Source organism: Temnothorax curvispinosus, unplaced genomic scaffold (genome assembly GCF_003070985.1).
Source record: "Temnothorax curvispinosus isolate PA1 unplaced genomic scaffold, ASM307098v1 QBEX01011537.1, whole genome shotgun sequence".
Lineage (NCBI taxonomy): Eukaryota > Metazoa > Arthropoda > Insecta > Hymenoptera > Formicidae > Temnothorax > Temnothorax curvispinosus.
In genome coordinates this window covers 1-15742 of record NW_020221317.1, presented here as the reverse complement: position 1 = coordinate 15742, position 15742 = coordinate 1, and the positions used below count along the sequence as shown (strand labels likewise).

The following is a 15742-nucleotide window of genomic DNA, read 5'->3' as shown; positions in this document are numbered from 1 at the left end:
GCTAATAATTATGCACGATATGTAATATTAACAAAAAAATATTCTAACGAATATAAATTATTAAATTACAAATGAAAATTAATTTGATTAATAAATTTAAGAGAAAATTATTTATATTTAGTAATACATGGCAAATCACAAAAGATATAACATATCTCTTCGCAAAATTTCTTATGAAGGAAAAATCGATTTCAGATACGGCAAAGATCTATTGTTAAAATAATAAATAATCAAATTTAATGTGAAGAATATAAGAAATATCAATAATGATTAGTAAGCTTTTCGAGCATGCATTTCTTCAACGAACAGCCGAAGATTCAGAAAGCGGCAGGGTTTTATTAAGAACGACAATTAAGAGAACTGAAGGCTTTTGCTGTAGATTCCGTTTCGAATTCTTGCGTTTAATGTTCCCGTTTTAGTATTGCAGATACTCATACAGGTTTTTTGACAACAGATTGCACGCAAAGTTTTCTCGGGACGAGTTGAAACAATAAACTCCTGTGACACACTCGAACGCATAGAAATCGCGGCGTTCCGTTCCCTTCTTCAAAGACGATACGGAGACGAAGACGGGCGACAATTAAAAAAAGTTTCTCACTGCTCGGTAATCGGCATTTTATGCCTGTCCGTTTCGTAAACACGAAAAGCTCATCCGATCGAACGAATTCGCGTTTGCGCTTTTCACGTAACGCAGAATTCGATATAAATATAGATAATTGATTCCGAGCGTTGATCAATTTCATTTAAGCTCGAGCGATTTTTTTTACATCCTGTATAAAAATATCGCTTCCGAGAGCCGAGAAATTATCCTCGGGATTTTTAATCCCGCGAGAATTAAAATTAAAAACCACCCACGATTTACAATCGCATGCAGATTTAAAAAAAAAAAACGAAAAGCTCAAAGATCGAATTTGCCGAGTGTAAACCGACAGCTCCTCGGATCCAGAAGAAGAGAAAAGCGCGCGCAGCGGCCGTTAATTACAATCGGCGAAGAAATGATCGCGCGAACACATACGTAATGCAAATAGAAGAGATTTCGGCAGCCTCTTTGTTACGTGTTATATGCAAAAATAGACTTTACTATCACCCTCCCTTTGCGCCGACGAGGAACGACGAGAGGAACCGTCCGTTAAAGGAAACCGCGGTCGAAACGTCGAACTCCTCCGCGTTTCTTCCTCCTCCTCCTCTTCTTCTTCTTCTTTCCTCTTCCCGAAAGACTGCACACGCATACGCGATTTTTATTTATCAATGTCGCCACACAATTCCGTCCACGGCGAGAGATTCACTCGCAGAAACCTGCTTCTATTTGCCCCGGGTGGTCGCCGAGGGAAGTATCGCTTCTTCGGTCGTTTATCAATGAAATTATCGTTATTGCGGCTGCGAACGCACCGTCATGTACTCCTCCAACAGCGGGTATATAATTATTGTCTATGCATATGTATATATGTATTGTGTATATGTATGTATATACGTGTATATATTTATAGATTCTACAAAAAACGCGTCTTGCATGTCTAGATATTACCCTTGGGCTTGGTCGCTTTTTAACCGCGATTTTACACAGATGAGGAATCGCCAAGCCCACGAACGGACTTCCGGCGAGGTGACAATTTGCGGAGACGTTCGCGGACGATAACGACGTGAGCGGCGTTATTAACTGCTGCTTTTCTTTGTTTTGTTCGAGATGAACTGCCACCGGTGTCTTCTCCTATATCTTTACATAGAATCGCTCCTGCAAAACGAAATCGGACCGCACGTTCGTTACCTTCGATATCGCAACGCAAAGCGGCCGCGGATCGAGGAAACGCATCGTTTTAAAACTAACGTCACTCGTTTGATTGGAATTTTATGGTCAATATATAAGGACGGCGTACAAATGGATGAATACACGTAGATGTAGCTACAAATCTAGATGCGAGGAGACGTGGAAAGTAACAGACGTGACGCAAAAGGAATACCGTGCTTGTACGATCGGAGGTGCAAAGGTTTCGTAAACGCAGTGTCCCGACGAAGAAACGAATTCCCGTATAACTTGTGATCGAAGAGTTTACGCAATCGCAAAATTGCATAAATTATACAATAGCTTTCAGCGCGTTTACGGTTACATCGTTTGTAAATCAGTCTGAAGCAGCCAGTATAAACCACTGATCGCCGTAACTTATCGCGATATAAATAATAATCTCTACGCAATAAATATATCTGATAAATATCTAATAAATATCAGTAACTCTGTACACAAATAATTAATAATACTCTGGTTATAAATACTAAAAGCAGAGACTCATGTAGGCTATATGAATAAAAGCTGCGACAAAATCGTGTCCTTTTTTTTTTGCGTATCATAGGAGCGGACACAATTCAAACGCATGCGACGTCGGAGAGAAAATCATAGCGATCGGGGTGATCGCCCTTAAATTATGTTATCCGTATCCGTACAAACGTTTCAGTACAAATGATACTATTATACATCGTCATATCGTAATAGAGACTTATGAAATTGGTGGGTTATGAAATCCGCTAGAACTTAGATTGCTTATTGTATAAGTCCTAAAAGTATATTATGCGTTAAGATTTTATCGGTATCAGATATTGCGTGTTACTTGGTGTTAACCGTTTAGCCTCCTAGAAAATTTGTGTACACGTTGTGTATATGATTCTTTCGGACCCCCTCCGTCCCACCACCTATTACCGCGTTACTCCCCCCGAAACGGATGGTTCACATATAGTCATAGTAACGTCTCAAGCCTATTTGGTCGCAACGACTCGTCAACAATATATCTAACGTCCTAAGAATGGCGTAATATTAATTAAACATTCTCCAGTTCTCTGCATGTGTTTACAGTAATTAGCATGCAGAAGCATCGTTCTAATTCGATTTCTTTTATCACACATTTTTTTCTCCCCTTCTTCGAAGGCTTGGAGGATCTATCTTTGCGAATATTCTATTATTTCAATCTCCGGAAGCGACCTCGGAAAAACGAAACACTTAGGATACTCTCGAAGCTCGCAAGACCGCGCTAAATTGTACTATTCGGTTGTGAACGATGCAACTAGGGTTCTAAGAACTCTAAGCCAACACATGATGATACACAACTGACGCGATCGACAACGGCAACGTTTGTTCGACGATCGACGTCTAAATTACTCGCGACATCGCAAAATACACCGAGCAAAGGTAAGATCATTTATCGGCAAAAGGAAGTTTACGCGACGTCGTCGACAAAACGCTATGGACAAAAGTGTCACGCGTTCATTTCTCTCTGTCTCTCTTACAACAATATTAAACTTTGGAATAATCGCGTACAGCCGATATTTGATTACTCGGGTCGCAAGTAGAAACTACCATTTACAGAATACATACTTACATACTTCTTCATGCAGATTCTCCTTATAACGAGTTACAAGTAACCGAACGCGAGGACGCGCGCGATTTAACATCGGTATCGTGTCTCCTTCTTCATAGCATGTGCAACGTTATTATAGAAATTGTAGTGATCGATATACGAGACTGTCTCGTAATCCATTGTGCGCGTGCACGTATATACCCCGGCTTAATTCAACGCTACATTTTGTACAATTCAGTAAACGCCGTTTCGTGCTCGCGAACAAGTTCGCCCAATCTGGATGCAACTGTGACAACTCTTGTTCGATCGACCGCAGTGCGATCAGTTAAGCATTATTTATAGTATAAAATCCCCGTGAACGTAAAAATCCTGTTCAACTTAACGTTCCTCGTATCGCAAACGCAAAGGCGTCACTCAACAAACCTTGTATACGCCGTGTGTTGCATAAGAAAGGTACGCAAAATGACGCAACTCATCGTCTCGTTTAAAATGCTATAAAAGATTTCCAAAAAATTGTCCGCCACTTAGAAAAATCCTTGAGATTACCGTTCCGAACGGTGGAATGGCCCTCAACGCGACTGCGGCGATCTGCGGAGACGAGCAAAGATCTAACACACTAGCGCGTTCTCTAGTGTGTTAGTCGCCTGTTTCATATGGTCTCTTGGCTGTTCACCGACTGCGAGCTGCGTGACGTTTTTCGACTGATCGGTTCAAGGTATGCCGCGGGCGCCCAGCCCTCCACGCCGCTGCCGATCAGTTTGACGAACCACCAGCCGGCACAGCCGACTTTGAGAAGCTCCAAGGTATCACCCTCGCGCATCGTGACTTCCGACTGTCCCACCGCGCAGTAATCGGCCAACGCCACGTATCGTCCGCCCTATGATCGTAAGATAAATGTATTTATCTGTCAAAAGATATACTGCAAAGGATTCAAACGCTAAGAACACAATAAAATTACTATAAAAATCATTGCCAAAAAGAGATCGGATGTCTCCAATTCTCGTAGATTAATTTAAAAAATAAAAGAAAAGTCGACAGAAGTTGAAGCCTAGTTCGTAAAAATTTCTCAAGTTTCTACACTAGTGTAAAATCTAGTCTCGGCGCTTGAATTCTGCAACGAAGGAAAGACTCACGGGTGCCGGTCCCGGATTGTCACCAAAGGCGTCTTCCTCGTCCGTATTGCTGTTTTCCGAACTCCACGCCACATCCTCCTCCGTGGACTGCGACACATCGGTCATGTGAGAGATAACGCTGTTGCTGTCGATGGATAACGTTCGCAGAGAGCCCGATATACTGCCTTGAGCTTCCCACGAAATAGTTTGCCGCAACGGCCTTTGGAAGAAGCAGAAATAACGAAATATTCCAAGGATAGAAGTATTATTAATTTTCAACAACACAATTACATACTTGTGATTGGATTTTCCAAGAGCCGAATTCTGTTTGCCTTTAAGTTCGGCTAGCTGGGACATCAGAACACCTTTAATCTGACGTACCCAGGATTGCTTCACGTCGATGCTCGGCGCTTGTATCGTGTGCACCTCAGCTCTACCCTGCAACCATATCTCGAATCGCTTAGCATCACCTTTCACCGATTCCGTCAAACCAATCTGCGACATCTGCAATTAAATAGAATTATGAATAGAACGCTTAGATAATTACACTTAAATAGAATGAGAGATAATTTTAAGATTGAAAGATACCTTCAAATATCTCTTAAAATGATACGTGGCTTTGTCGTGGGCCTGAGGCTTGCTGTGCTTACAAAATATCAGTGCCTTCTCGTATAAGAAAATATGTCGTTGAGATGGTTTTAGTCGCAATAATCGCTCCCGCTTGCTGCTGCTCCAAACACTAAACGAGCCTTGTAACAATAATTCACCTTGTGCACTCAGATCGCCCTGTAAATACAGAGATACGAAGTATAATAAGAGATAATAAACCATAATCTTCTATCAAGAAATACAGCCAATAAAGGTGCTTACTCCAAAACCCGTTATCGCAGTTTGATGCATGCTGTCATTAACGCATTTTAACACAACCAGCATGCAATCCAGTGCCTCCTGCAACTCGGTGCAGCACGAAGGTTCGTCGCTATACTTTAACAAATCCTTTAACAACAACTGATACTTGGTAATTCGCTGAACGGGCTTGAGAAGGTATGCGGCGAGCGGCAGTTTGTGGCCAAGCTTCTGCTGGCAGGCTGCGAGAAACTGCGGCTCGCTCTGTATCTGTTCGCGCAATCTCTCAGACCGCGGAATGTTTTGACAATAATAACTGTACAATCTAAAGAACATCTCGCGCTAAAAATATTAAGTAAAATTAGATTTTAAGCAGATAACAGCATGTATACACAAGTGCTGTGCGCTCACCCTTTGAACAAAGCACAAAGCGACGAGCTCAGTGTTCGAAATGCAATTCTCCAAGTCCCTTAGAAATGTCTCCCCATGAAAAATACAAATATCCTCTAAATTTCCAAACAACACGTCCGCTTTGCCAACTAGTGCCGCGGGTATCAGATGAGCCATCGCCTCGTTCGTCATTTCCATCTTGTAGCCTTTAACGATCGAGCCAAGTTCGGCGACGTAGATTCGCTCGGTTTCCACGAGTTCCGCCAAGACGTGACCGCGCTTTAAGCGCAAAGCTTCGACGTCCCGTGGTTCGCTCTCCGGCGACGAAGACTCTCCCTCTATAGGACTCATCTCCATCTTAAACAAAGATAAGTAGAAAAGTTATATATGATGTCAGAAATTTATAAAATGATATAAAACTAACATATAACCACCTATAAGCAGAAAAGAAAATTTACCTTTGGCATGGTATTAGCTTTCTTGAGAATTCTGCCAGACTTTACGATTTGAGGCAGTGATTGTAAGGGTTTGACTGGTTCTGGAGTAACGGTTTGTACTGGTCTGGCTGGTTTGATCAACTGCTGTTTTAGTGCCATTATCCTCTTGTCGCACATCAAGGACACATCTTCTATCCTTTGCAGAACCTACGAGACAGATTTCGGATCGAGACACGCATCTCAGATAATCAGAAATATTTCGGAAATATACGCACCTGCGTGATGAGCGCTTTAGTTTCCGGCATCACGGAATCCTGGAAGATACATCGGGGATGGTGGAATTCCTCCGCGGCTTCGATCAACTGCTGCAGCTCTTGGAGCGCCTGATCCGGTAGCGTGGTGCTGTTCTGCGACGCTAACAATTCTATCCCTCGCGTACACCATGCGTTAGCCTAGTCGGTTAAACAAAGGATTTACTCTTTAATCGAAAGGAGAGCAAGTAGATCTGAAAAGCGAGCTGGGCGTACCTTATCTATACGCTCCATAAGTTCCCTGCACTTGGTCAGCATGTGCAGTCGCCTCTCCAGTCTCTGACTGAGAATGGTGCAGACTCTCTGCAACTCCACGCATTTGGGCTCCACTACGTCCGCCGGGCACTGATGCCTGCCGGACAATAGCTGTTGACCAGCGGATATCACCTCCTCCGCGCGATCTATGTCTCCCTATAAACACATATAATTATATTTATGCACGACAACGCGATTATGTTGATATATGAAATGAAGGTGCTACGAACACAACCATGGCATGTTTCTTAGTCTCATTAAATCGTCTAAAAAGAAAGAAAGCTTCTCGTAAAAGGAAAAAGAATACTATTATATTGCGTGCAATGCAGAGATCGAGAAATCATAATGATAGTCACATTCTCAAAAGTTCATCGTGCCGGTGATCGGACATGAATCAAATCTCCACCGGTTTTCCGATGACACTTATGCGTGCATTTCAACTAAAAGAAGTAAGAGAAACGAAAGTAAGATATATTAGCTTAAAACGGTAAATAACGTGTAATCAAAATTTAAATTCATGTAGCGCCTACGGAAATACTTGTCGAAACGTAACGCTTTCTATTTGACTCCAAGACATGATAAGTATAAGATTGAGATATATACGTGATACGTAGATGCTAAAATATATATATCAAAATCACTGTGTCTCAAAATGTATAAACTCTATTATAGAATACATGTATTTTGTTAAGTGGATTGCTTACCAAGACCCAAATCCACATGGTATGCAACAAATAGGACTATCGACAAAATGAGGAAAGCGGTGCAAAGTAACATTTGTGCATGATGTGCGTTTATATATATATATGTTTTACTGCTGATAATCACGTTCAAACCAGAATTTACGTGGTACATATAAACACGATGACAGATATTTAAGTGATAAATTCGTTCCTAGCATAATCACGATTCGCAAATATAATTATTGCACTTCTATCTTATTGTTACGGAATTTTTAAATCGTAAGAAGAGAAATGGTTTTTCATAATTAATAAAAAAATACTGGTTTGAAAAGTGCATTTTGGTGCTTTGAGTGCAATGTGTACATTCTGAAGTCCAAAGTTAGCAATGTTGTTGAATTGCTTTCATTAAGACTTCATACAATCACATTATCTTCATATAATGGGTCTTTAACATTATATTTCAACAAACAACTATTTTATACTGTAGGGACAACTTTTATCTTTATACGCTATTTGATGCAAAACTCCCGAAGATTCTCGTTAAGTATTTTACCAGTAAAACGATCAAGTACGTTAATTCGATTATATTGCAGTATCTCGTCGAGAAATTACTAATTACAAAAAAAATGCCACGTACTCTGCATATTCGCTGAAATGCCGATGTGTCGTGCAACAATTGCTCCACTCTCGCTTGCGTCTCGCCGACTTCCGTCATTTCTTCCGCCGTCTTTAGATGCTGATCTAACGTCGCTTGCAACTCTCGGAAATCTTGTTCAAATTGCCGCAAAGCCAGACAGTGCCTCAAACGTGAGCTATGATGCGACCAAAACAAGTCGAAGGTTCGCTCGGTTTCCTCCAACTGAACGAGTAATCTAAAATTGAATTAGAACGTTAAAAAAACTACAGTATATCCGACATGTTACAACAGTCCAAGAATATATCTAATTAATAGATTTATAGATTTGTTATTTTAGTTTCTTACTTGCTAAGTTAATTAAATCGAGCGAAACGCGAATGATTTGCGAAATTCACGAATATTATATAAAAATAGTTATTTTATTATTCAATTTATTGAATGTTTCACGTTACCTCTCTACTGCAGCAACATTTCCTAATCTGTCGGCCGTTCCTTTTCCAGTTAGCTGCCGTACGCTATCCAAAAGAGCTTCTCCGTGTCTGGCAGCGCTAAGTATCTCTTCCTTTAACTCGTTATATTCAGCTTGTTGCTGCGACAATAGCGTTGTCGTGGCGATAGTATTGTTAGGAAATTCCACCTCGGCCAAACGTCGCGTGAAAGAGTCTAACGCGAGGGACACGTCCTGCGTCATCGATGAAAACTTTTCCAAACTCTGCGCACAGAGAGAATAACACATTCATTGATACAGATTACACAAGTTAATTCCAGTATTGTATAAATTCATTTTGACATATTTACAATTCTGTTCTGTATCCACGTGTGATGGCAATACGGCAAATCACCGCCGAGTTGCTCGGTGAGCTGTTCCGTGTCTATGAATTCGTGCAGCTCGGTGATGTTGGCTAAGAATATGACCCTGAATTTGAAATCCTCCCGAAATAATTTATTCGACACTTCCGAAATGGCCTTTTGTAAAAATCCGACTGGTCGTAGCACATACGCGACGTGTACCAAGCCGGGGAAAAATGCCTGGAAAGAAAAGCCAAGAATTTATGTGTGTGATGAGAACAATTATATCTCAATTTATATACTTTCTATATTTTTTTTAAGACAGATAAACGCGTATGAATTATTACGCAACGCGTTGAATGCACTTACAGAAATTTTTAGAAGCACCGTTTTCACTGAATTCCACTTGTCGTTTCTCCGGTCAATTATCAAATGAAACCCAAGATCAGCCTCCTGCAACCTGAGTGATAAAATTTAAAATACAAATGTAATTTAATTTGATTCAAGTGATTTAATCGTACAGTAAAAAAAATGAAACGTTTTATGCCTAAATTAATCACGTTAAATCAATCAGCTATATCCTTACGTTGGCACAGAAGTAAGATACAACATGAGACGCTGATAGTCCAAATCAGTCAAATTATGAAAATTGCCATTGTCCGGAAATGTGATTATAGGACATCCCTCTCGCGTTTTTCCTCCTAAAAAAAAACGGGCGAGAAAGAGGCTGTTTAAAAACTTATCCCTTGACAGAAGTAAAATCTCAGAGCAGCTTAGAGAATTAAATATTTACCAGCAATAATAGCATATTGTGCTTGGAGAAGGTCTGCAACGTCTCGAACTGCCAAGTCTCCATTTTCTATCTCGCCTGTCATACTCTCTACATCTTCTGGAATCAAATATTACCCTTTCCGTTATTACACTAATATTTTTGAGAATATATTTTAGGTTTACAGTGTTGTGTGTGTGCTTAAAAAAATTAATAATTCGTAATTAATTTCCTATAAATATCAAGATTGATAAAAAATGTGGCAAATTTCAAAATTGCTTGACACAGAAATTAATTAGAAATTACTTCCTCTGTTATTTCATGTATTTGGATATTTGCAACATATAGATATTATTACACATAGGTATACGCTTATAATATAAATCCCCTGAATATGTTTAACGTAATTACAGCGGTAAAAATTTTTACCATGTATTTTCTTCTTAAATTAGAATAAAAAAAACGCATGCCGAATTATTTGAGAGAACACTGCACTTCAGTGAGTATCACAGTTGTCGCTAAATTATAGTGAAAAACTAAAGTGACCTAACAATTCCAGTTGGCACTCTCTTATGCAATGTTTACTGTGAACGCACGGCTCAGGTCTCGCTGGTGTACTGAATGCGAGTACCCGATCAGAGGTTGCACTCACATGACCTTGCTGATGCCACTGAGCTGAAACAGTTCCCTGCAGTACCCACAATATTGCTGATATAACTGTAAACCAAGAGGCTCTCAAACGGGAGACTATATCCTTAATTATGCCAAGAATCTCGAAAGACGAGGTAGTTAATTTCTAACTGCCGATACATTCTAGAAAGCACCTAGTCCCGCAACGGTTTAACGCCCATGCTTGCTCGTATAGAAAACTGAACTTCAGATATGCGAAGGCCATTGGAAGGGAACGAGATTAATTATAAATTATAATATTGACGCGCCTGTAATTTTTGACATTTCTGAAACTATTTTTATTACAGATTTCTATAATAATTGCAACTAGAATTTAACGTGCTACGCAATAATCAAATTTTAGATTTTATCTGACAGTTGTGATTGATCTTAATTTAAACTCAATTTATTTTGTTTCATATGGGAATGAACATCAAATGTATTCTTTTACACGTACACGCTGCAAATAAAATGTATAAATTATACATACATAATATTTGTAGTTAGTAATGAGTGACTGTAAGGAGTTTGCGTTTGTGCATGAATTGAGAAGCACTGCAGCTGTTACTATAGTTATATACTTGATTTCCATGTCTGGAATTCGCGGAAGGAAGAAGAAACATCGAAATTCCTTTACTTTTGGGCGTCAGATTATTGAACTGTTCGTACAAAAGGGTAGTAATGGAGGGTCATATAAAAAAATAAATTATACTTCATAGTTTCAAAGAAAAAATTTTTATTACATGAAATGAGATAGACTATATATTTTTAACAAATATAATGTAATTAACGTTCGCGTCGCTTCTATTACGATATAAGTCTTATCTGTGGATATATTATCTATAAACATTTGGCTAAATGCTTTTTATTGGTCGTAGGAATATTTCGTGCAGTTATCGTTACATGCAGGTTTTTGATAAAACGTTATTTACTTGTCTTCAATAAAATGCTATATAACAAGAGATATATTTTAACAAAACTGTATTTAATACAGGCATAAGTTACGTTCTTTATATACTTGTGTATATATAATTTCGTATATATTAAGGGATTATCATACATATTTCTCATATTATATATATTACTGGATTCTCAGTTTAAGACCCGGAAGGGATTGGAGCCTCACAGAGCAGACATATATATCACATGCATATATTCTGTACAAAACTATTTTCACATTTTGTTTTCACAAGTCTTCCACGTTACACCGCTTTCGTTTTCGACAGGGTGATAGCAGGACTGTTAACTACCAGCCCGCGCGTAGTGACCTGATAACTCACGGTGCAGTCCTGCAATTTTCTGATAGGCGTCAGCACGTAGGTCTCGCTCTGTCCTAGATCGCCGGTTATCACCAACGGCAGTATCGCGCCACCCTTCGCCTCCAGGTCCGACTTGGGCGATTTCCGTTGGCCCGTATCGTCTCTCGCGTCAGGCTCGGCCGTGCAGTGATTCTGCGCGCTCTGATTTCTCACGACGAACTCGAGCTTGGCGAACTTCACCTGCGGGAACTGCACCTTCATGAAGCGCCGAAACGTCGAGTAGCCCATGTTCTTGACGTTGGGCGACACTTTCTTGCAGTACTGCGTGTACAGATCGTGAACCGTTTTCCGCGTGACGTCCGGCGGCAGGTGCAACGGCGCGTTCTTGGCGAGCTTGGTCTTCTGCTTCGTCTCCTGCACCTCGATGAAGCTCTTCAGGAACTCCGTCGCGATCTTGTATATGTCCAGCGAGAACGTGTTGTGCGGCACCTTGCCGTGATTGCCGTGCACGCGCGGCGTCACGCCGTGCGTCATCAGATGCTTCCGGATCCGCTTGATCTGATAATGCGTGCAGTTCTCCAAGTACAGAAAAGCGTCCAGGCAGACCCTGCGCCCCTGATAAACGTACTGCGCGCGTAATCTACGTCGCTCCGTGTGACGGGCAGTTTGATAGGGATCCGTCAGACAGGCCATTGTCACGCCCATCAAATACATGTCGTGCTCGGCCTTAGTTAGCTCCGCGATATTTAGCCTGTGCCGATAAACCACCTCGGGATTTAGGTCCTTGAAGCACTGATCGTCGACGCATTCGCAGCCTCTCTTGAAACGTTCCAGCACCTGGGCCGGACTGTCCTCCAGTTTTGTGGGATCGTAACTCGTCTCGCCCACGTTCCGAGCTTTCTTCATCTTGATCTTCGCGACTGTCTTCTTTGGCTTGCCGGTGGAGACGCTCTTGCGTTCCTCGTGTTTCTACAATGAGAATAAATCGACGCGTGTCAAGCAAATTGCCAATTTTAGATTGCAGAAAACTGTTCGACACAATATTTACTAAATCTAAAGTACACATCGGTAAGTTATTATATTAAAATTTCAACGTGTATAAACAAATTTTATATGACTTTTTTTTTTAAAGAAAAATGCAAATTGTATATAAAAATAGGTGCAACATAATGATTTAGAGTTTTACCTTCTTCTCCGCGTCCGTTACTTCTGGCTCCTTTGTTGCTTTACTTTTATCAGCAACAGCGGCCTGCGTACTAGCTTTCGCTTTTTCCTTAGCCAGCTCCATGTTATATCTCGATTCGTACAATAGTTTCCTGTCATGACAAGATAATATATATTTTATAACACGGATGAAATAAATACAATTATTCAATATAAATTATCACGTAAGTTTCTGTGACAATAAATTCCGAAACAATTGATTGATAATACATATTTTGCAAGTTTTTAATTTTGATAATTTTTAAGCGTTAATCTCCTTTTAATTTCAGTTGCACTCTCTGCGCTTTGTTCCTTTCTCTTTTTAAACGTTTAAATAATAAATTTACACCTATTTCACTCCGAATGCAGAAAGTGTGCGAGAGTGCAGCCGCGTTAAAAGGAAACGGACGCCCACATGTTCAGCTGCACCTTCCGCACCCGGGACGTGACAAGTGCGTGCACTTGATTCCGGAGCAAGGAAGAGAAATCGGAGTAGAGTATGAGATGGAATTAGGAAAACTCCACGGATGCGCTTCCGTCGGCCGCGAGTCGCCGAGTTCGGCGGGCCGAGGTGTCCGCGCGGGAGTGCAGAAAGTGCAGCCGCGAGGGACGGCGACCCTAAGGTCGAGAATCGCTGATCGCGCCCCTCGGTCACCAACTTTCGTCCCTACGGCCCGCTACGTCGACGGTTCTACTCACCGTGGTGCGACGGGGTGTCGCGAGCCCCACGGCTCGAACGGGTCGTCCGGAGGTTCGACGAACGTCAGCTCGACGGAACGGCGCCTACGCGAGCTCGATCTCGCCGAGCGCAGCAACGTATCGCGCCGTAATTCACCAGCCAGCACTCTCGACAAGTCCCGACGATATGGCGAACGTTCAGCTCGCGTTGTTGCACGCGACGGGAGCGGGGGCACCCACCCAGGGCCGGGCGCGAGCGCACGGCGCCCCTCGCCTCCCGTTCCGTTGCCGCGCCGCGATAAAAGGTATATCGCGGCTTCGAACTGGTCTTGGTGACAAAAAACGTTTGACAACGTTTTTCGCCTTAATCGGGGAAATTTTGGGTAAATTGCAATAGAACCTCCCCTTCTCGTGAAAATAAAATACCAGAATGTCATTCGTTTACGTCAAAAAGGGAAATTTTGCTAATAATTTAGTTAATAATCGAGCTGTTTGCGTTTTGCGTCTTATGGGTGTGTTCCGCATCTAAAAAATTCAATAAAGAATAGAATAAGAACAAAAATGGGTGAAACTCGACGCTCATCATTTCACTTGCTCGAGATAACCGCGAGGCGAAAGCTCAGATATTTACAATTGCGTATCTTTTATACATTTCGCAGAAGATTAACGAAACCAAACAAGTATTACGTATTTCAAGAGAAAGTCGTTAATTCGATATCGAGATCAATTCGTTTTTTGACTCGGAAGTAATATCGCACGCGGTGTCAATGTATCCACGACCGTCGAGGAGCCTCGACGGCGTTCGTTGTCGTCGGAGGGGAAAAAAACCTCCCGATTCCGCTTCAAGCGAAGGCGGAAGTGCGCGGATTATTGATTGACGGCAAGGTGCGGATACAGCCCTGGCGCTCAACCCCTCCACCCTCCCCTGCCCCCCGACTCTACACTGTCCCGGCGCGCGAGCGAGGGGAGGACGCCACCCCGGAGACCGCATGCATGCACAATGCGCAGCGCGCCGAGACGGCGAGCACGCTCCAAATAGCATGCACCGTATACGCGGGGCACGAGTTCTTTCGACGACGTAATCACGGGACGAGATTCCGCGATCCTCTCATCTCGTTGTTGTTGTTTCAATGTCGAGTCTCGACGTCAGTTAGCGATGGGATTAAGTATCTCAGGGCTGATCCGAACTCATTTCGTTCAGATTCAAGCAAGTATACTTGAAGTATACTTTAGGTATACTTGAACAAGCTTTTATTTTTCGAAATAATTATAAAGAGTTCGAAACTACGCCAACAGACTCGAACCCTACTTATGTAAAGGCCGGTTGTTGGTAAACTAACTAATAGTTAAATCATATGTTTATCTTTATCTAATTTAAAGGAAACAAAAACAAAGACATATAATATGATTTAACTATTAGTTAGTTTACCAACAGGTTGGAACAACCGGCCCTTGCATAATTAGGTTCGAGTCTGTTGGCGTAGTTTCGAACTCTCTATAATTACTTTGAAAAATAAAAGCTCGTTCAAAGTTACTTCAAGTATACTCGAATCTGAACGAAATGAGTACGAACTATCTATAAGTACCTCAAAAAACAAGTTACTTTCAAGTAAAAGTTACTTCCAAGTAGACTCGAACTTGGATCAAATATGTTTGAATCTTTTACGAGTACTTTACTAGAAATTTAATATGTGAAACATAATGTGTGTTTGTACGCACATAAATATCTCTTTATTACAATTGTACATGATATATAACTTATGCATTATAATAACATGACATATTCGAACACTACGCAGAAAAAAAGAGGTGTGGTCAAAACTTACATACTCATATATTCGCAACAATCTATAATCTTCTTAATAAGAATTTCAACTTTTTAATTCAATTTATTTTCTTGGTCGTACTATATAATATAAAATGACTTTAACACAATACAATCTCATTTCAAGATTTTCACGTTGAAACTAAAGACATTTTCAAATCAAGAATATTCTTTTTTATCTGTGTATTGTAAAAGATTCGATTCTCTTTACGATGGAAACACTTATAAATACGTTTCGAATCCTGCAGACACTCATTCTAAATTTCGAAACTAACTAATCGGGATTCGATTACTTATAGCAAGTACAAAGTACAATGTATGAAATATTATTTCTTACGAATATCATTTGAATCCAAGGAAATGAAACTTGATTATTGGATTTGATTCGAATTTTAAATACATATTGAACTTAATTAATCCCATCCCTAATCTCGATCAGACATTCGCATGACATACGTCACGCTTCGCGCGAGTACGGATCAATCCGCTGTCTCGTCGATTTCCTCTTTGTTCCGAAAAATGAAAGATATTTCGC

The 15742-nt window shown here is 40.9% G+C and overlaps 2 protein-coding genes across 2 annotated transcripts; both read right to left on the bottom strand.

Moving 5' to 3' along the window:
• Nucleotides 1–380: 380 nt before the first annotated feature.
• On the bottom strand, nt 381–9679 carry LOC112461647 (guanine nucleotide exchange factor DBS-like). The gene is made up of 15 exons (XM_025026966.1): nt 9598–9679; nt 9391–9505; nt 9174–9264; nt 8814–9044; nt 8468–8727; nt 8016–8250; nt 6657–6851; nt 6405–6581; nt 6151–6336; nt 5714–6049; nt 5327–5644; nt 5045–5242; nt 4752–4960; nt 4478–4676; nt 381–4221 (listed from the first exon to the last, which is right to left on the bottom strand). Exons 1-15 carry the CDS (start codon nt 9677–9679, stop codon nt 3994–3996), a joined length of 3060 nt encoding a protein of 1019 aa, XP_024882734.1. The 3' UTR covers nt 381–3993.
• Nucleotides 9680–10958: 1279 nt separating this feature from the next.
• On the bottom strand, nt 10959–13590 carry LOC112461648. The gene is made up of 3 exons (XM_025026967.1): nt 13404–13590; nt 12688–12817; nt 10959–12470 (listed from the first exon to the last, which is right to left on the bottom strand). The coding sequence occupies exons 2-3, from the start codon at nt 12787–12789 to the stop codon at nt 11445–11447; spliced, it is 1128 nt and encodes a 375-aa protein (XP_024882735.1). The 5' UTR covers nt 12790–12817; nt 13404–13590; the 3' UTR covers nt 10959–11444.
• Between the last annotated feature and the right edge of the window lie 2152 nt (nt 13591–15742).